The 19,819-nt window shown below is 55.8% G+C and overlaps 2 protein-coding genes across 3 annotated transcripts; both read left to right on the top strand.

Moving 5' to 3' along the window:
• The first annotated feature begins 243 nt into the window (after positions 1-243).
• On the top strand, positions 244-4,885 carry PGLYRP2 (peptidoglycan recognition protein 2). The gene is made up of 5 exons (XM_024767518.1): positions 244-356; positions 1,475-2,557; positions 2,877-3,087; positions 3,695-3,992; positions 4,783-4,885. The coding sequence occupies exons 1-5, from the start codon at positions 293-295 to the stop codon at positions 4,840-4,842; spliced, it is 1,716 nt and encodes a 571-aa protein (XP_024623286.1). The 5' UTR covers positions 244-292; the 3' UTR covers positions 4,843-4,885.
• A 1,855-nt stretch (positions 4,886-6,740) lies between these two features.
• On the top strand, positions 6,741-18,521 carry RASAL3 (RAS protein activator like 3). 2 transcript variants are annotated; one of them, XM_024767455.1, is made up of 18 exons: positions 6,741-7,126; positions 7,257-7,591; positions 10,009-10,139; positions 10,304-10,382; positions 10,485-10,546; positions 10,910-10,980; positions 11,530-11,656; positions 11,742-11,840; positions 12,199-12,840; positions 13,176-13,320; positions 13,574-13,718; positions 14,589-14,825; positions 14,913-15,114; positions 15,222-15,340; positions 16,265-16,655; positions 16,940-17,097; positions 17,621-17,684; positions 17,790-18,521. In XM_024767455.1, the coding sequence occupies exons 2-18, from the start codon at positions 7,270-7,272 to the stop codon at positions 17,931-17,933; spliced, it is 3,138 nt and encodes a 1,045-aa protein (XP_024623223.1). In that variant the 5' UTR covers positions 6,741-7,126; positions 7,257-7,269; the 3' UTR covers positions 17,934-18,521. The 2 variants fall into 2 exon arrangements, with proteins under 2 accessions (XP_024623223.1, XP_024623224.1); XM_024767456.1 differs by having other exon boundaries at positions 6,745-7,126; positions 12,298-12,840; positions 17,790-18,100.
• The last annotated feature ends 1,298 nt before the right edge of the window (positions 18,522-19,819 follow it).

Below are 19,819 nucleotides of genomic sequence, written 5' to 3'. Positions count from 1 at the left end.
CAGGCCACTCCTGCAATGCGCTTGGCTTACTGACCATTGACCTCACCCTGGGAGGAACAGGATAGGATGGGGGAAGCCCCTGAGATCCAGATGACGTTGAGCCAGGGCACTCTGTACCCACGCCACCACTGCCTCCCGCCCACAGCTCTGCAAGTGGCAGCCGTGTCATTCACCGCTGGACTTTGACAGTAGCCAAAGGCACTCTCAGTTCTCCATGCCTGTCTCCTTCCAGCTCTGCCAAAGTCTCCACTGAGGTAAACTGGATACTTCCCCTGGAAACTGGAAGCCCACAATGGTGGTCCAGGCTATCCTATGGATCCTGTACGGATTGCTGCTGCAGCCGGAGCCAGGCACAGGTAGGTCAAAAGGCAGAGGCCTGAGGCCAGGACTCTTATTTCAGCAGAAGTATACTGCTGCCCCGCTGTGTCCAGCCCTGTACAGGGTGAGGCTAGATCCAGGAGGCCCCAGTCTCAAGGAACCTCCAGTCTGGGAACACAGATGCTCCCAGCCCCATAGGATCAGGGCAAGGGTTGGGGGAAGAAACTGGGGCCAAAAGAGCAAAAATCAGGAAGGCTTCCTGCAGGAGGGGATGTAGATCTAGGACAGGAAGAAGAATTTTACTTGGTGGTGAAGCAGGAAAGGATATTTTAGGCAGAGAGAAGAACAAAGTTATAGAGGAATCACTGAGTGAACTGTCTGGAGAAGAACCTGAATTCCAGCAGTCAGCAGAGTGTAAGGATTAAGACTTCCTGTGTTCAAATCCTGCCTCTGCCACTTCCTAGCTATGTGATCTTAGGTAGATAATTTAACCTCTCCACGTTCATAGGGTCCTTGTGAAGATTGACTGGGTTGTTATATAAGTCACCTAGAATGGTGCCTGGCACATAGTAAAGGTTTAATTATTCAATAACACACCCCAGCTCTGAGTCCCAGACTTCTAAGTTCTAAGTTCAGCCATAGATATTTCTCCCACAAGGCACAGGCCCACCCTCCCCTGGACATCCTTTGAGACACCTTTCCCTCTAAAATTCCCCAAACTCCAATTCATCATGAAAAACGGTCCATCTTTCCCTCAAAATATCTGGAGACTCTGACCACTCTTGTCCATCACAGCGTCACCATCCTGGCTTCAGCCACCTTCATTGCTTACCTCCAAACTCTCTCCCCTTCTCTACTCTGGTCCCCCCAAAATCTATTCTCCACACGGCACTCAAAGGAGCAATCAGAATTCCAACCTGGCCATGTATCTCTCCTGCTCATGAACCTGCCATGGCTCCCCATGCTCGCTGATAGTCTAAGCTCCTTAACCTGTTGTCTGTGCCTCAGTTTCCTCACCTACACAAGGACAATGTCAGACATCATAAGATTGCCCAACAAAGAGCAGGGGGCATTGAGAAGATGTAGAAACGGCAGGGGGAGGCTCAGTAACAGGTGGTGCTGGGCTGCTGGGCTAATACCATCCCTCCTCCTTCAGCGACCCTGCCCCTGCTCATGGACTCTGTCATCCAGGCACTGGCTGAGCTCGAGCAGAAGGCACCAGCCACCGAGGCTGGCCACACTGCCTCTGCATGGCTGCTGTCAGCCCAGGACTCTTGTGCCCACAACCCTCTCCAACACTTCTTGCTGGAGGAACAGAGTCTCAAGACCACCATGCTGGATCCTCCTTCACTGAGCCCAGAGCTTCAAGGCCTGACCATGGAGGTGGCGAGACATGGTGTGTGGGACGGGAAGGAATGCGGGGTGGTGCTGGCGTCCGATGGCTCAACTGTGGCTGTGGAGCCTCTTCTGGCAGGGCTGGAGGCAGGGCTGCAGGGGAACAGGGTCGTAAACCTGCCCTTAGACAGCACGGACACCCCTCCGGATGCTGGCGTCACCTTTCCTGACTTTGGAGCCACGGTTCCTGATGTAAGAGCCACCTCCCCAGGACTCAGGGATACCTCTTCAGATGCCACCTGGGCAGATGTCGGAGCTGTGTCTCCAAATGTTAGAGCCACAGATCTAGATGTCCAAGTCACCTCTCCAGATGTCCAAGCCTCCTCAGCAGATACCAAAGCCAAGTTCCCAACCACTGTGGACAGCCTCCTAGTGGTCACCCTGGCCAGAGACCTGGGCCTGAACTTCCTCCAGGGCCCTCAGACCTGGAGCCATTCACTGGGAACGGAGGGTTGCTGGGACCAGCTCTCTCTTCCCCGGACCTTCACGCTCCTGGACCCTGAAGCATCAACCCTCACCACGGCCTTCCTCAATGGTGCCCTGGATGGGGCCCTCCTTGGAGACTACCTGAGCCGGTCCCCTGAGCCCCCGCCACCCCTCAGCCACCTGCTGAGCCAGTACTATGGAGCCGGGGTAGCGGGAGACCCAGGATTTCGCAGCAACTTCCGACGGCAGAACGGAGCTGCTCTGACTCCAACTCCCATTCTGACCCAGCAGGTATGGGGGGCCCTCATCCTGCTGCAGAGACTGGAGCCAGCACACCCTCACCTTCAGGGTATGAGCCAAGAACAGCTGGCACAGGTGGCCACCCACGCTACCAAGGAGTTCACTGAGGCCTTCCTAGGTGAGAAGGGCCCCCACCCCCTGTAATGCTCCTTCTCACATATACAGACATTCTCAGTGCCCCACAGGTCAGGAGGATATAGGACTGGGGGATTCCAGAGTGGGCAATAAGGGCTTTGGCTGGGAGGCCAACAGGACTAGGATGCTGTGAGATTTAGTTAAGTTAGATCCCAATGGGGGCCAGTGTGGTGTGAGACTGAACTGTCCCCAAATCTGGGAGGAGACTGAAGGGATGATCCTTATATGCACTCTTAGTGTGGGAGGAGGCGGCAGGCAGAGAAACGCTTGCTTACTCCCGTGCTGGACTCTCTTCCTCTCAGGGTGTCCAGCCATCCACCCACGTTGCCGCTGGGGCGCGGCCCCGTACCAGGGCCGCCCGACGCCGCTGCAGCTGCCGCTCGGGTTCTTGTATGTACACCACACATACATGCCCGCGTCACCCTGCACGGACTTTGAGCGCTGCGCCGCCGACATGCGCTCTATGCAGCGCTTCCACCAGTATACTCGCGGCTGGGACGACATAGGCTACAGGTGGGCGGCAACCTGCAAGTCGCTGGCAGGGCGGACCAAGTGGTGGTGCAGTGTAGAGCCTGGGGGCGCAGAGCCAGACTGAGGGGGCGGGGTTTGGACCTGAGCGAAGCTGGCAAGGAGTTTAGGGTGGGTGGAGCCAATGTGGAGAGGGGAGCGGCCTAGACTAGGGTCCGGGCCTTAACAGGGACCAGAAATAGCTCAACAGTGGGATTCCCGAGTTTGGGGTGGGAACTAGGAAAGGAGTCCGGACTTGGGAGAGGAGCAGGACCTGTGGTAGCGGCTGAGTCTGGGACGGGGCAGTGATGGGATATGACCTAAAACAGAAAAGGGCTCTGAATTGGGCAGGAGTTGGACTTGAGACAATGGGGAGGGAGCTGGGTAGAAAGAGATGAGGCCAATGTTGGGGGCAGATCCAGAGAAACGGGACGGTTTCTGGGGTGGCATTAGGTCGGGGAGTGGGACACGGCTGGACGGGGTAGAGTCAGCGCGACCGGGCGGGACTTGGGGTGGCGGCGGCCCTTGGCACAGGTGCGGAAACTGGGGTAGAGGGCCAGATGAGAGCCGGGGCCTCACGCCGAGTGGTGCATGCTTCCCTCTATCCTCGCAGTTTCGTGGTGGGCTCAGACGGCTACGTGTACGAGGGCCGCGGCTGGCACTGGGTGGGTGCGCACACACTCGGCCACAACTCCCGCGGCTTCGGTGTGGCCTTGATAGGCAATTACACTGCGGAGCTGCCCGCAGAGGCCGCGCTGCGCGCGGTGCGCGACGAGCTCCCGCGCTGCGCTGTGCGCGCCGGCTTCCTGCGGCCAGGCTACGCGCTGCTCGGCCACCGCCAGCTCGTGCGCACTGACTGCCCTGGCGACGCGCTCTTCAACCAGCTGCGCACCTGGCCGCACTTCGACAAGGTGAGTCCCCGACGCCTGCACTACCTCGGCCTGAGGCCCATCTGTCCACACAAGCTCAGCACGGCCCCTGATCCCTGCCTGTTTGCCTAACCTCAGCAGGCCCCTCACTCCTTCCTGTAACCCTGTGCCCACACAGCCTCAGTCAGGACCCTGAACCCCATTGCAGCTCGTCTGTTCAGGCAATCTAGACTCAGACTCCAGTCATTCTGCTTGCAATATAGCCTACCCACCCTGCCACTCTGTCTGCACAACCTCATCCCAGCCACCCAAACTTGCCCTCATCCTTGCCCCCTACCCAAAGCCCCGCCCCTACCCATCCACACAACACTGACCCAGACTGTGACCCTCTACAGAAAACCCTTTTACCTGCACAGCTTCTGTCCAGCCCCTAACCTAGTATTGCAATCCTCTGCTCAGACAATCTCAGAGTCTCAGAGAGACAATCCTCTCCTGAGGATGCTTGCTAGCCCCAGCCTTCCTGACCCTTGATGACAACCCTTACGCTGGAGCAATCCAGGCCCAGTCAGCACAACCTCAGCCTGATGACTGCACCCCAACCTCTGATCATGATCACAAAAACGCCTCTATAACATCCCTGTGCTATCTAGCTCTACCTTCAAGCTACCACTCCATTTCATTTGGCTGACCTGCAGTTGGCATTGTACCTGCCCCCTCACTTTGGGCCCCTGTCCTCTTACCATCTAGGGTGCCACCATGAGGAAGGCAGACCCAGCCCCACGACCCCTCACCCACCCCACCACCAAACCTCACACTCCCTTGTCTTTTTTAGAATGTGAAACCAAGAACTGCCAGGAGGGCCTCTAGGAGATCCAGGAGGGCCTCTAGGTGATCCAGTTGGAGGCCACCTCCAACGATCCTGCTAGCCACAGACCTCCAATAAAGAGACCATGGGAAGAAAGCCTGTGTCCATGCATCATCTGCATTTGCACATTCTGTCTTAGTTTAGGGTTGCCCAGAAGCAGACCCTGGGACAAGAATCCTTGTTGATAAGTAGTTCTCTGAGCAGTGATCCCAGGACATATCAGCTGAGGAATAAGGAATTGACACAGGGAAGGGAAGACAGCTGGGAAAGGGTGCTTTATCAGGCATGTGGGTATGGGAGGCACGTGGAGCTCAATCCCACCAGGGACCTTTGGGGGATAGTGTCGGTCACACACCACGGAGTCATCCCACTCAAAGGGCAAGGCAGCTGGAGTACTGATCCTCCAATTTCCATAGTCATTGGCTGAGGGCTGCTCCCAGGACAGTGTTAATGTGTTGGCACTTTGGGACTGCTTGTTGCACGGGCAGTGTGGACTCCACCTGTAAGAGAAAGTCCTCCAGCCAAAATGCAGGGAGTTGGGAGTGGGGCCAGTATGCAGTGAAGTGGTACAGGCTCAGAGATATGGTAGAACACAGGGAGACTCTACCTGTATGTGCAGTGAGTGGACTGAGTGTGGTAAGAATGAGGTGGGCATAGCTAAGGTATGTGCACCCGCAAGAACATGTCCAGCACCAGGAAAAGGATTTTTGACCCTCGCTGAAGACCCTTTTCCTCAGGACAGGTTATAGAATGTTCAAGGCCCAGTGCGAAATGAAACATGCAGGCCCTGTCCAAAAAGTTAAATCAAGCGCAATGCAGAGCCCTTCTGAGCCCGGTGACTGCACAGGTCACATGCTCACGAAGGCAGTCCTACCCATCCCACCCTGTGAATTCCGGTCACGCTTGCCTTTGCACAAGCTGTTCCTTCTACCTGGCATGTTCTTCCCATGGCCAGCTCCTTCTCATGCTCAGCCCTCCTGGATTTTTCCAGCTCAAAGTGCATCACTTCTGCTCAGCCCCTACTCTACTCTGTCTATTTGCTTCCAAGTCTTCACCAGCTAGAAATGTCCTGCATTCATGTTCAAGATTTGTCTCTCTCGCTGTACTGTGAGCTCCAGGAAGGCAGGAACCAAGTTTATTTTGTTCCCTGTAGCTTTTCCAGTACCCAGCACTTAGTAGGCATTCAGGAAACATTTGCTGAATAAACAAAGTGTCCCATTATAAGCCTTCTGAAACTGATGTTATCACCTTGTACAAATCAGGAAACCAAGGCTCTGAGAGAGGAAATCACTTGCCTGAGGTCACACAGTGAGAGAAGGACCAGCTGGCACTCAAACCCACTCTGGGGCCAGTGGGCCAGGATTCTACTGACTCTCGAGTTATCTCACTTATTACTCAGGACAGCATTTGGCCACCTCTTTTTTCAAGTAAATACTTATTGTGGTATAATAGAGATACAAGAAAGGGCACCAAAATGTGTGGTTAATGAATTTTCACAACAGAACATACCCATGTAATCAACACCCAGCTCAAGAAATAGAACAGGTTAAATTTCTATTGTGTGAATTTCACCTCAATTTAAAAAAAAAAAAAAAACCCACCACTATCAGCTACCAGAAGCCTCCGTTGTGCTTCCCCACCTCCCCAGTCTCTAGCCCTTCCAAAGGAAACCAATATCCTGAATTGTTAAACAGAGTTTTGCCTGCTTTGGAACTTCATATAAATGGAACCACACAGTGTTTACTCTTCATTGTTTGGGTTTTTTTGCTCAACATTGCGATTCATCTGAGTTCAATCCTTCTTATTGATACATAATATCCCACTGTGTAAAGAGACCACAATTTATTCATTCTACAGTAGATGCACACTTGGGCTGTTTTCCATTTGGCGCTATTATGAATAGCGCTGGTGGGCATGTCTGTTGGGTGTACACCTAGCAGTGGAACTGCTGGGTCGGAGGAGAAGGGTGTGGTCAATGTTCATAGGTCACCACAGTTTTCCAACTTGGATGAATCAGTCTACACTCTGACCAGCAGTAGATGAGGGTTCCAGCATTTAGTCAGCATGTGCCCGTTTTGCAGAGGAGGCCACTGAGGCTCAGAGAGGGGCATGTGCTTCCTCCTGGTCAGTGAGAGATTCTGAGTCCTGCTCTGTCACCTCCTCTCTTCTTGCATCCTGCCCCCACTGTGCCCTCCCAGCTTGGCTGTGGGGTGGGGTGGGACAGACGGGGTCACGTGGAGTTGCGTTCAGCGGGAGGAAGCCAGGCAGGGTGCAGACGGCTGCTGATTCTGGGGCTGGTCAGGAAATCAAGGTAAGAGAGGGAGTGCATATGGCCCCCAAGGGGGTTCCCTGGGGGCAGAGCTGAGAGTAGGGAAGGGGCCAAGATGAAGACAACATGTGGGCAGACACTGGGCAGAATTGTCACCCTATCATCCCCCCAGGAGAATCTCTGCCATGGACCCACCTTCGCCGAGCCTGGCCTCCCAAACCCAGCCAGCAGCCCCATCACCGCTAACCTCCTACCACTGGCACTCGGGAGGTTGTGGGGAGAAGGGGGCTGGAGGGTCCCGCTGGGGCCGCCTTGCAGGATGGGGGAGGGCGCTGAGCCACCAGGAGCCCACAGTCAGCAGCCAGCCGGCCCCTCGCTCGCTGTTTCGTCGTGTCCTCTCTGCGCCCCACAAGGAGTCGCGCTCGAGCCGCCTCCGAATATCCAAGACCCTCTGGGGAAAGCATAAGAGCCCACCGCTGGAGTCAGAACCAGAGCCAGAGATCTCAGGTACATGGCTCCCCCACCCAGGCTGGGAGGCCCGGATGCTTGGGTTTTGTCTGCCTCCGGAGCATCAGCCTCACAGACACAGGAAGTTGTGGGGAGTGCAAAAGCCCGACAGGAAGTGGCTGGGGCCCGGCTGGCTGCCCTCTTCTCTCTCTCCCCCTTACCCAGGGCCTGGGCATGGTGGGAGTGGCTAGGGACCTGTGAGCTGGGGGTCCAGCCCTGGGAAGGGACAGGGAATAGACTGATGGTAGCACGGTCCAGATGCCAAATGGCTCTTGGCCCCAGTAGGTCTCTCCTCACATTCAGTGGCCCAGGCTTATTCTCTCCTGCCTGGATACCCATCTCTGCTGCCTCCTGCTCTCCTGTCTTCCAGCCTCCGTGTCTTAGTTTCTTCACTTCCTTGAGCCTCAGCTTCCCCATAAGTTAAATGGGAATCGTGATTCCTGCCTTGAAGGATATATTATTTCATTCGTTCATTCATTCATTCAAACAGAGGTCTGTGAGCATTTACTGCGTTCTAGGCCCGCCCTGATTTAGACACTGAGGACACAGCAGTGAACAAAACAGACGAGACTGCCTGCCCTGTGGAGCTCATAGTGTAGTGGGTGTGACAGACAGTAAACAAACAAGAAAATGACACATGGGGCTAAGTGTCACACAGGGGGATCTAGAAGAGTAAAGGATATCATGAGAATTGGAGCTCATGAATGTAACGCTGGCCTAGGACTCAGCACATTTTATGTGATCCGTGAACAAGTGGGAATCATCATTTATTCCCCTGGTGGTAAAACAATGGGACAGACAGGTAATCTGGGTGGCCTGATCCAGCCCTCCTATTCCCGGAAGCTCATCTGATCCTCATCATTCATATTCCCATTTTGCAGAGGCATCCCTTCAGCCCCCTCCACGGTATCAGGTATTGCCCACGCCATAGCATCCAGTGAGAGCTCTCTAACAAGCAGACCTGCTCCTCCCCTACTCAAACACCTCCCATGGCTCCTTATACCTCCAGGATAAAACCCCAGCTCTTCTAACTGACACCCAAAGCCCTGCACTAGTCTCTTCCTGAACCTTCCCCTCCAGCCTCCAAGCCCTCCAAGCCCTTCTCACCCCTCCCTTTATTTCCCTGGGCCAGGCCATGTGCCACCTCCCAGGCTTTGCTCAAGCCATTCATGCCACGATCTCCTCCATCTTTGTCAAAACCCAATCTGTTATTCAAGACCCATTGCAGGGGACTTCCCTGGTGGTCCAGTGGTTAAGACTCCACGCTTCCACTGCAGGAGGCTCAGGTTCTATCCCTAGTTGGGGAACTAAGATCCCACATGCCACGCAGCATGGCCAAGAAATTAGAGAAAAAAAAAAAAAAAAGACCCATTGTAAACTTACTCTCTCTGGGAGGCCTTCCTACTGCACCTCTCCCAACCCTGCCCTTCTTCTGTTCCTTTCTCAAACTTTGAACACTTTTCCCTTTAGACTTGTTATTTATGTAAGGAACCAAGGCTGCTGTCCTGTTTTTGAACCTCTTGGACCTGCCCACTGTCTTGCTTAAGAGAAGGATGCTTGTATGTACACGACCCTTGAGTATGGGCTCTGTTAGTGCCAGCCAGGCCCTGGAACAAAGGCTTAGTTTCCTTGAAGGAAACTATGAAAAGGAAAGAAGGAAAATTAGCAAGTAATGTTATTTCCATTTTCAGTGCATTTCTCGCAGTGAGATCAGACCACCACAAGGCTGAACCCTCCCGGAAGATCTGTTGCGACCTTTGCCTTTGTTCTTTATTTATCATGCATTTAAAATGAGACGCAGAAGCATTTAACATACTATGTAAATATGGACCTCTTAAAATTAAAATTTCATTGGAAATGCTTTCAATTCAGCAACATCTTAGCTATTTGTTAGTTCTTTTGTGTTGTCTTATCAAAGTTTAATAGATACAGTTCCATAGTTGTTGATGCGTTTGCGTGTATGTTCGATTTGTGTAAAGATGGTACTAAGTCAATTAAAAAAGAGAGAGAGAGAAGAATGCTTGTATCCGAAGCCCAGCTCAGGGACTCACAAGCTGTGTGACCCTGGGCAAGTCATCCAATTTCTATGTGTTTTCAGTTTCCTCCTTGGTAAAATGGGTGTTATAATAGCCCATCGAATGGCTTTTGGAGGATTAAATGAGAGGTGTGTGAAGCAGTAAACACAGTACGCGGGGCACATAGTCGGTGGGGCTGTGTCCACCACCCATCACCAGCCATGGTTAGTGGAGACAAGGCCCGGAGAGGGGTGGAAGCTTGTCCAACACCTGACATGGCTGCTGGGTGGGTTGGGAAGAGGGGGCACTTAGGAGGGAACCCCTGATGAGCCTTGGTGAGTGGAGAGGTTGTTCTGAGGGAGAAAGGACTCCCACATCCCCAGCACCTCCTCCTCTACCCAGAGCCTGAGCCGAAGCTGGAGCCCCCTGCCCCACAGATCCCAGAGGCCCCCCCACCCGACGTGCCCATCTGGAACATCGGGGCCTTCACCCTATTTGATGGGAGGCTGGTGCTGCTTGGGGGTGAGGAGGAGGTAAGAGGGGGCACCTGGGCAAGGGGAGGGAAGGAGAGGAAGGAAGAGAGACAGAACAGTGGTAACGGCAGGGGATGAGGGGGCATAACAGAAAGGCGTCTGCCTCTCCCTCTGTCTGTCTGCCTGCCTCTCCTTTCTGACCACCCACTCTTTTGGGGGGACAGCGTCCTTGCAGGCCCCGTGTGGGGAGCGCTAGTTCCGAGGGCAGCATCCAGGTGGCCTTGGGGAACCTCAGGGATCCAGGTAAGCTTGAGAGATGGGGGCTGGGGATTTGGGAGCCTCTCAAGGTGGGGCAGAATCCACGATGATCCCACCCCCCAACCTTCCACCCCTGACCACCCACAGATCGGATCTCTGGAAAGACCGAGCCAGAGGCTGCTGGCCCCAACGAGGTCCACAACATTCGGGTAAGTGGGGGGTGGAGGGGAGAGCAAAGACTTTCTGACCTTCAGAGGTGAAAGGGGGACTCTTCCTGGGTGATCTTAGGCAGGTCACTGACCCTCTCAGGATCATAGTGTCCATGTCTGTCAAACGGAGCCAGAAAGAGAAGCTCCTTCTTGGGGCTGTTTATGAAAAGTCCATAGAGAATGTAGGAAAGCATATGATTGGTGCTTTAGAAATGGGAGCTGTTGATTGCCTTTAATATTCCTGCTAATATAGCCTGAGGTTGTGATCCCTCGAGACCAACAGATCTTCCAGGACACCCTGGGGGGAAGGGAGCTGAGGAGGGAACACAGGGTTCTGCCCAGCTGACATCCCCCTCCCCACAGGGGCTGCTCAAGCGGCTGAAAGAGAAGAAAAAGGCCAAATCGGAGCTAGGAGCCAATGCTTCCCAGGATGGGTAAGGGTCTCTGAGGAGCTGGAGGGGCTGGGATTCAACATTGCCCCTCCCCCTCCTCCTGCCTATAATTCTGACTTTCACCAAATATCCCCTGTGGCCCTCTGTGTCCTGCCCCATGTTGGGCAATGCTGGGGCCACCGAAAGACCCTTAGCATTGAGCCAGCCCTCTGTTGAATGGTGGGGGCAGAGTCTGACACAATAACTCTACAACTGCAGCTGAGTCAACACCTTGGTCTGGGAGTGTCAGGGAAGGGACACTTGAGCTGAGATCTGAAGGACAGATGGAAGTTAACTAGGCCGAAAGGGTCAGGAAAAGCATTCCAGGCAGAGGGAACAGCAAGTGCAAAGGTCAAGAGGACGGATGAAGTGACAAAAACAAGGCCAGTGTGACTGGAGTTCAGACAGTGAATTAAGGGTCAAAAGGAGGATTCAAGTCCAATTTAGGTTCAAGTCCCTCCTGACTTCCACCCTTCAGGCTGTAAGGGGTAGTTGGGGTGGGGGAGGGGTAGTGGGTAGGAATGACAGCTTGTTCATGTGCGCCTTCACCAGACCCCCCAGTGCTCTGGGCTCTCGGGAATCGCTGGCCAAGCTTTCGGAACTGGACCTGGGCGCCGAGCGGGATGTGCGGGTCTGGCCACTGCACCCCAGCCTCCTGGAGGAGCCCCACTGCTTCCAGGTACGTGCAGGCAACTCTCCGCCTCGCCTGACCCTTTGGCTCCACCCTTGGTCTCAACCGCACGCTGGATGCCCCTCCTCAACAGGTAACGTGGGCGGGCGGGAGCCGCTGCTTCTCCTGTCGCTCGGCTGCTGAGAGAGACCGCTGGATAGAGGACATTCGTCGCCACTTCCAGCCTAGTCAGGTCGGTAGTGCGCAAGGTCGGACCTGGAGACCCCTCCCACAGCCCGGGCCCCGCCCCTTCCACCCACCCCAAATCCCACTCTCCCCAAAACCTTGCCCCTTGGACACACCTGCCCCCCTACACTTTTGCAGCCACTCCGAGATCCTCCCCCCCACTTGCATCTATTACCAGCCCCTTGCACAGCTCGGATTGTATTCAATCCGAGCCCTATTTGCACCCCAGGCAGTCTCCAAGTCCCCACCCCGCGGCTACTCCTCCATGCCCTAGAGCCCTGATCTCTCCGGGAGAGCCCAGAAAAGCTAGAGGGTTTCCGCATAGCCATCTTGGGCACCCCCGTGGCCTCACTGTCTTCCCCCAGGGGCCCAGCGACCCCCTGGGAGCACGGGCCCCGTTCTTCACCTCTGGTGCCAGATGTGGAGCACAGACGCCACGCTCCCGCCCCTACTCCGGTCCGCAGGACAACATTGAGCGGGAAGAGACGTGGCTGAGCGTGTGGGTGCACGAAGTGAAGGGGCTGCCCCGGGCGGCGGCGGGGGCGCCGGGAGTGCGCGCGGAGCTGTGGCTGGACGGCGCGCTGCTGGCTCGCACAACTCCGAGGGCTGGCCCGGGCCAGCTCTTCTGGGCGGAACGCTTCCACTTTGAGGCGCTGCCGCCCGCGCGTCGCCTGTCGTTGCGGCTACGCGGAGCGGGCCCGGGGGACGCCGTGCTGGGCCGCGTGGCCTTGGCGCTGGAAGAGTTAGGCGTCCCCCGCGCGCCCGCCGCGGGCCTGGAGCGCTGGTTCCCGCTTCTCGGGGCGCCAGCGGGCGCGGCGCTGCGGGCACGAATCCGGGCGCGGCGCCTGCGCGTGCTGCCCTCTGAACGCTACAAGGAGCTGGCTGAGTTCCTCACTTTCCACTACGCGCGCCTCTGCGGGGCGCTCGAGCTCGCGCTGTCCGCTCAGGCCAAGGAAGAGCTGGCGGCTGCCATGGTGCGCGTGCTGCGGGCCACCGGCCGGGCTCAGGTGCGGCGCTGCGACGGGACGAACCCGGGTGACCAGGGGCTGACCGATCGCGCGCTCCAGGGGGGAGTTGGTGGGGACAATACCAGAGTGGCACTTTCGAGGGGCTGGGCAGCTTGAGGGGCGGGGTCTGAGCTGAGCCTCTGCACTGCGAGGCCCAAGTTTGCGCTTGGAGGGGTGGAGGTTCCGGCCTGTTAAGCCTGTTAAGCAGCGAGGGCTGGGCCTGGGCAGCAGCTATGAGGAGTGGGCCTGTGCCCCAGGGGTGAGGGACCCACCAAGGGCAGGGATTCCCCCTGACTCAGTCTGCGCCCAACGCATTGTAACCGCACTATGCCCAGGCACTGGTGACAGACCTGGGCACCGCGGAGCTGGCACGCAGTGGAGGCCGTGAGGCTCTTCTGTTCCGGGAAAACACATTGGCCACCAAGGCCATCGATGAGTACATGAAGCTGGTAGCACAGGATTACCTACAAAAGACACTGGGTAAGCAGAGTGGGGCAGGGGTCAGAGGCCTAGCTGAGCCGGCTAGGACACCCCAGGGGAGATCTGAGAATCCTTGAGTAACTTGGATTCTGGTAGCGGGTGGTGCCCTGGGGATGCTCAGATCCTAGAAGGAATCAGGGGTTCCCCAAGATTTTAGGTGCCTCCAGAGTAATTTGGAGATAGAACTGGAGGCTGGGTGCTGTGGGTTGTGGTGGTCACGGGCTGGCCCCTCTCTGGCTGTGCTGGACTGCAGGACAGGTCGTGCGGCGTCTCTGTGCCTCCACTGAGGACTGTGAGGTGAACCCCAGCAAGTGCCCGGCCTCAGAGCTGCCCCAGCACCAGATCAGACTGCGAAACAGCTGCAAGGAGGTCTTTGAGAGCATCATCCACTCTTACGAGTGAGAATCAGGGCCCCAGAACCCGAGCCTAACCCTGCCTCTTAGCCACTGTGCTAACCCTGACTCCCGATTAGGGTTTCCAGATAAAATACAGGATGCCCAGTTAAATGTGATACCATATTTGGGACATGCTTACACTAAAAAAAGTGTTCATTTTTAAAATCTGAAATTCAGGTTTAACTGTTGATCCTAAAGTTTTATTTGCTAAATTTGGCAACCCATTCCCAGTATCATGCTACCTAACCCCAAGTAACCTGGGACCAAATTCTTTGTCTTCTAAACTACAGGTGACCCCATACCCTAATTCCATGCCACCTGACCCCAATTAACATAGGATCTCACTCCTATGACCTCTGACTCCAGTAATGGCATACCCCCAATTCCATGATCCCTGACCTTAAGTAACACTGTGTCCCAAATCCCATGTAACTGGGATTCCTAAGATTCTAATTCCTTGACCTCTGACCCTAGGTTAACCTGTATGCCTAATCCCATGCCATCTAGGATATCAATCTCATGATTTCTGAACCTAGGTGACCCTGTAACCCCAATCCCATCCTATTTCATATCATGTCTGGCACCCCAATTTCATGTCCAGTCATAGCTACACCCCAAGCTCATGGCCTCCATCCTCATGTGAACCTGTACCCCCAAATCTAAGATCACTGACTCCAGAAGTCACCACGATAACTACACCACAAACAAACCCTGACCCTAAATGGACCTATAACCCCAAGCATCATTATCCCCAATGTCTTCAATCCTGACCCAGAATGCCGGTGTCTCCTGACACCTGACCGTAGCACTTTGATCATCCATGAACTTTATGCCCATATCCTCCCACTCTGACCATTGTCTTTTCTGCCCCAGCTGGTTCCCAGCAGAGCTGGGCACTGTGTTCTCAGGCTGGCGAGAAGCATGCAAGGCACGTGGCTCTGAGGCACTGGGGTACCGCCTAGTGTGTGCCTCTCTCTTCCTGCGGCTCCTGTGTCCTGCCATTCTTTCACCCAGCCTCTTTGGCCTAGCGCCAGAGCACCCGGCACCTGGCCCAGCCCGCACCCTCACGCTGATCGCCAAGGTCATCCAGAACCTCGCCAACCATGCTCCGTGAGTCCTGGGAGGCTGGGAGGCCATGCTGGGGCCGTGGGGGTAGCAGATGCCTGACCTGACCCACCCAGTTGGGCCTTGATCTAGGTTTGGTGAGAAGGAGGCCTACATGAGCTTCATGAATAGCTTCCTGGAGGATCATGGACCTGCCATGCAACGCTTCCTGGACCAGGTGGCCATGGTGGATGTGCACACAGCACCCAGTGGTTACCAGGGCAGCAGTGACCTGGCCCTCCAGCTGGCAGTCCTGCATGCCCAGCTTTGTACCATCTTTGCTGAACTTGACCAGGTGTGGCCTGAGCCCAAAGCCCAGAATATGAGGTAGGGAGGCAAGAGAGTAGGGAGCCTCTGGTCCTGGAGAGCTTGCTCAGCATCCTCCCTGCATTGCTTTACCAGGCAACCCGTGACAGCCTGGAACCACTGCCCACCATCCTGAGTGCCATCGAGGAGGGCCGACCTGTACCTGTGTCTGTGCCAATGCGTCTTGCACCACCTCCGGCCCAGGTCCATTCCAGGTAACCTACCTGCCTCAAGTCTGATCCAGTTCTGACGGGTAGGAGCAGGGGAAGGGCCAAAGGCATCACAGGGTCAAACTGTGGTCAGAGATGAAGACAGGATCATGTCAGGGGTCAGAGACAACAGGGTCACGTTGGGGTCAGTGTCAGAAGCAGTGTAGGATGGAGGTCAGAGGCTGGAGACAGGATCATCTCGGGGTCAGGAAGAGGCTCACAGTACAGTCAGAGGGCGGGCATAGGGTCAGATTGGAATCTGAGGTGGGGATTAAGCATTGCAGAGATCAGGGAGAGGTCACATCTGGGGTCAGAGAGAAAGTGACATTGTGGTCAGCAATGAGGGGCAGGTTTCAGTGAGAGGTTGTGGATAGGGTCAAATCAGGGGTCAGAGTGGGTCAGAAGGATGTTGAGACACATCATCAAGGGTCAGGGACAGGTTCATATTGCAAACAGGTCGGGCCCAGGGTCAGATGGGGTCAAGGGTTATGGACAGAGTCATTTTGGAGGTCAGAAGTCAGGGACTATGTTCTTTCAGGAGGCTGAGACAGGGTGAGTTTAAGGTCAGAGACTGGGAACAAGATGGAGTCAGATTGGGAAGGAAGAGGGTACAGTTGTGAGCAGAGGCCAAGCTCAGGCAAACTGGAAGCAGAGGTTACAGAGAGGCTCAAGCCAAGGGTAACACTGTGTCAGAGTCCAGGGACAACGCTAGAAAGAAATCAGAGGTTAGATTGACGTTGTGTCAAAGGTCATAGAAGGGACAGTATTGTCAGAAGTCCAGGACAGGATCAGAAGTCAAAATGTGATCCCTTCAGCAATAGGGTCACACAGAAGTAAAAGATCAGGGGCGGGGTTATTTCTGGTCAGAGGTAGAAATGCAGTCCGCTCAGGAACCGGTGGAGCGTCTGAGCTCCCCCATCCCACCCCCAGCATCTCTGCAGGAGAGAAGCCTGGCTTTCTGGCCCCCCGAGACCTCCCCAAGCACACCCCTCTCATCTCCAAGAGCCAGTCCCTGCGCAGCGTTCACGGCGCAGGTAGTTGGGCCCGGCCACGGCCGGACGAGGAGCAGCCCCCGCGGCAGCCTCGGCCGGTGCAGCGCACGCAGAGCGTCCCGGCTGGCCGCCCCGCTCGCCACCGCCCGTCTGCAGGGCCGCGGCCGCGACCCAAAGCCTCCCTACGCACGGGACCCGTGCCCCGCGGCCGGCCCTGGACCGGAACCTCAGCATCGCTGCCTCGGAAGCCGTCGGTTCCCTGGCAGCGCCAGCTGGACCAGCCACGGGACAGAGACCAAACGCTGGGCACCCACCGACCCATGGGCAAGGTGAGGTACAGCCCAGGTCCGCCCGCACACAGAGTGGGGAGACAGGATTGGAAAAAGACTGAAAGATGGGCAGGTCTCGGTTCAAATACCGAGCTTGCTGTGCTGTGTGACCCAGGCATAACCCAACCCTCTCTGAGCCTCAGTTTCCTCTTCTGTACAATTAGGGCATCGTTCCCCAATAGGCAGGGCGGTGAGGAGGCAGAGCACAGGGTACAGGGAGGTCAGGGTCCTTGGGGAGAAGAGGCGGGACGATGGCTCAGGTTACAGCTGCTCCCTCCCCACAGATGACGGAGCTGCAGTGCGAGGTGGCCGCCCTGCGCCAGGATCAGAAGGCGCTGTCCGGCCTCGTGGAGTCACTCGGCACCCACATCCGGGCCTTGAGCGAGCAGCAGGAGCAGCTTCGGAGCCAGCTTCAGAACCTGGCTACTAGGCTCCGAGAAGGGTAAGCCCCGCACTCCCCACTAGCTCCGCCCCCAGGTGGGCTTTCTATTAAAGAGATCGGCTCAGGCCCCGCCTCCCAGTCAGTCCCACCCAAATCATGTCTGTCACGGTCACGCCCCCTCTGCAAGACCCGCCCCAACACACCTAAGACCCGCCTCTTGAGCTCCACCAGCCCCAAATCCCTGGGAGGGCCTTTCGTCCAGTCCCTCAGTCAACTTCTCCAACACAGATTGGGACAGACCCACTATCTCTTAGTCTGGGCATTCCCCCATCCCTCTCGTGACCCAGCTCAGGACTAGCCAAGACCCGCCTCCAACGGTTGGTTGGTTTGTCCTTTCATCATATTACGGTCCAGGCTCTAATTCAGCAGCCCCTTCTTCAGACTGATCTAGGCCCCACCCCCCAGCCTGGATAAACCCCGCCTCCATTCCAAGCTTCGCCCCCGAGCCCCTGACTCTCCTACCAAGAGCGGGAGGGATGTTCCTCAGCCTCTGACTCTTTCCCTTTGCCCCTGATCCCCACAGGACCGCGAAGTTGGATCCAGAGCGCGATCCTCCAACCAATGAGGGCCACAGGCTGAAAAGTCTGGTGAGACCCCTGCCCGAGCCCTGGGGCATATCTGGGCTGGGTAAGGGAACAAGAGTTGGGTGCAACCCTCCCCCGGCTCTGAGTCCACTGCCGCTGCCTCCCCAGGAGTGCCGCCTGGCCGAGATAGAGAGTACTCAGGCCCAGGTGAGGGAGACCATTCAGAGCCTGCAGCTTCTTCCCAGGACATCGGGGTCCCAGAGCCAGCCCCTGCCCCTCAAAGCACCCTGCATCAACGGAGACACCACTTGAGCTGCGCACTCGGCCCTACGTGTTCTGGGAGCAGAGAGAAAGCGGTCTTAGGGGCCTTTCCAACCCCTGCCTCAAACCCACGTGGCCTGCAGTAAGGAGTGGAGCTGTAGGTGCCAACCAGTCTGGCACGATCAGGTTGCCCAGTAAAATCTTGATTTCAGTAAAAAATTGATGGGTTTTTTTTGCGCCTAAGTGTTGCCAATCAGAAAGCAACCTCCCCGCCCCCCCCATTCAGCTCTCCCAAACTCTCCCCTAATTGGAGGTCTCAGGGGAGGGGAGTGATATAGGGAGAGTCTCACCAGCTGTGTGACCTTAGGCCCTCACTCTCTCAGAGCCTTGATTTCCTCATTTGTAAAATGGATCTAAAGTCCCTTACACAGCAGAAGACCCATAGTTTAAAGTGTTCAGTAAAAGGCATTTGTCATTGTTAGGGGCAGCACTTGCTTCTCAGTGAAGCCCAGATCCCACCTCTACTAATTCCCAGGTCCCAGACGAGAGCATCTCCCTAGGACCTCAAATCCCACACCAGCTCCCTCATGCAGTGAGGGCGTGGGTCTGGGAGGCAAATGAAGGAAGGGGTGGGTAGGTGTGGAGATGGTTAAGCTCTGCGAGTGGTCACTGGGAAAATGAGTGGGCATTTGAATAATGGGTGGGTGGATGGGTGAGGGATAGGGTGGGTAGGACAAAAGGCAGATGAATAGGTTAGCATTTGCTGGATGTTTGCCCTGGTAGGTGATTAGTTGAGTACGTGGTTAGCTGGGATGGGTATGTCTGCCTAGAGAAGGTCTGGATGGTAATAGGAAATAAACATTTGAATTAATTAAGTGGTTATATGTATTGCATGTACACTTGTTGAGGTCTCCTGAGACTCTTGAGCTGAGCAGTGGGGAAACAATAATATACTAGATACACAGACTCCTGTTCTCATGGAACTTACCCTCTACTGGAGAAGACAAACAAACAAACATGCAATTGATGGTTGGGTGAATGGGTGACTGGGTGAAAGGATTATGTGTAGAGATGGGTGGATGCTTGCTTGGTTGTTTGGATAAGTAGGTATTTACTTGGGTAGTGGATGGATGAGTATGTAGATGGGAGGTTAATGGTTGGTTTGAGTGGGTATTTGGATGGAGGGATGGATGGATTGACAGGTGGTTGGAGGAGTGGGTGGATAGGTGGTTGGTTAGTTGACTGGATGGGTAGATGAGTGGTTGATCCACTGAATGTGTGGATGAATGGGTGGGGAGATGGATGGGTGGTTGGACATGTGGATGGGTGGTGGGTGGGCGAAGCAGCAGTCCTATTATGTGCGCATTATAGGGTAGTCCTAGTGACTGTGAACCTGGGGGTTGGGTGGAGAAGGGGGTCTTACACTGGGGACCTAGGGCAGCTCTAGGGGCATGGAGGTACTGAAGTTCACTGTGCATAATGAGGAAGGAGGGAATGAGCTTGTGGTTGGAACGTAGCTGATTGGGAGCAGGGGACTGCAGGCTAAGGCTTCGCCATGTGGAGTCCTCAATAGTGACCTATGAATGACCCACGGGGGAACTTCCCTGCCCCCTCCCCACTCTTCTGGTGCTATTAGCAGTCCTAGCATTGGAAGAACCAGTGGGGTGATGAAGAGCCATTGAGGGCAGGAGGACAAGAATGTTGTCATGGTAACAGAGCCTCTCCCTGGACTCTCAGGCCGCGCGGGCCCTTTAAGGGCCACCCGACTGGCCACTCCCAACATGGCGGCGCGGCTGCTAGCTGCCCCCCCCACCGAGGTGGAGCAGGCGGGGGTGGGGGTGAGGGAGTGCCCCCGGACCTCCCCATCATGGCGGCGCAGCGGGGCTGTCGCGCTGAGGTCACGGCGGCGCGCCGGGGGGGCGGGGCGGCGGGGGGAG

The sequence above is a fragment of the Neophocaena asiaeorientalis genome, unplaced genomic scaffold (assembly GCF_003031525.2).
Source record: "Neophocaena asiaeorientalis asiaeorientalis breed wild unplaced genomic scaffold, Neophocaena_asiaeorientalis_V1.1 scaffold87, whole genome shotgun sequence".
Classification (NCBI taxonomy): domain Eukaryota; kingdom Metazoa; phylum Chordata; class Mammalia; order Artiodactyla; family Phocoenidae; genus Neophocaena; species Neophocaena asiaeorientalis.
This window is presented reverse-complemented; position numbering and strand designations above follow the sequence as displayed.

Excerpts from the sequence above, each read along its gene's own strand:
- PGLYRP2 (XM_024767518.1), top strand. The coding sequence starts at position 293 with ATGGTGGTCCAGGCTATCCTATGGATCCTGTACGGATTGCTGCTGCAG. Across the intron at positions 2,558-2,876 it reads GTTCACTGAGGCCTTCCTAG|GGTGTCCAGCCATCCACCCA; the intron begins GTGAGAAGGGCC and ends TCTTCCTCTCAG. Across the intron at positions 3,088-3,694 it reads TGGGACGACATAGGCTACAG|TTTCGTGGTGGGCTCAGACG; the intron begins GTGGGCGGCAAC and ends CTATCCTCGCAG.
- RASAL3 (XM_024767455.1), top strand. The coding sequence starts at position 7,270 with ATGGACCCACCTTCGCCGAGCCTGGCCTCCCAAACCCAGCCAGCAGCC. Across the intron at positions 11,657-11,741 it reads AGGAGCCCCACTGCTTCCAG|GTAACGTGGGCGGGCGGGAG; the intron begins GTACGTGCAGGC and ends CCTCCTCAACAG. Across the intron at positions 15,341-16,264 it reads CCGGCCCAGGTCCATTCCAG|CATCTCTGCAGGAGAGAAGC; the intron begins GTAACCTACCTG and ends TCCCACCCCCAG.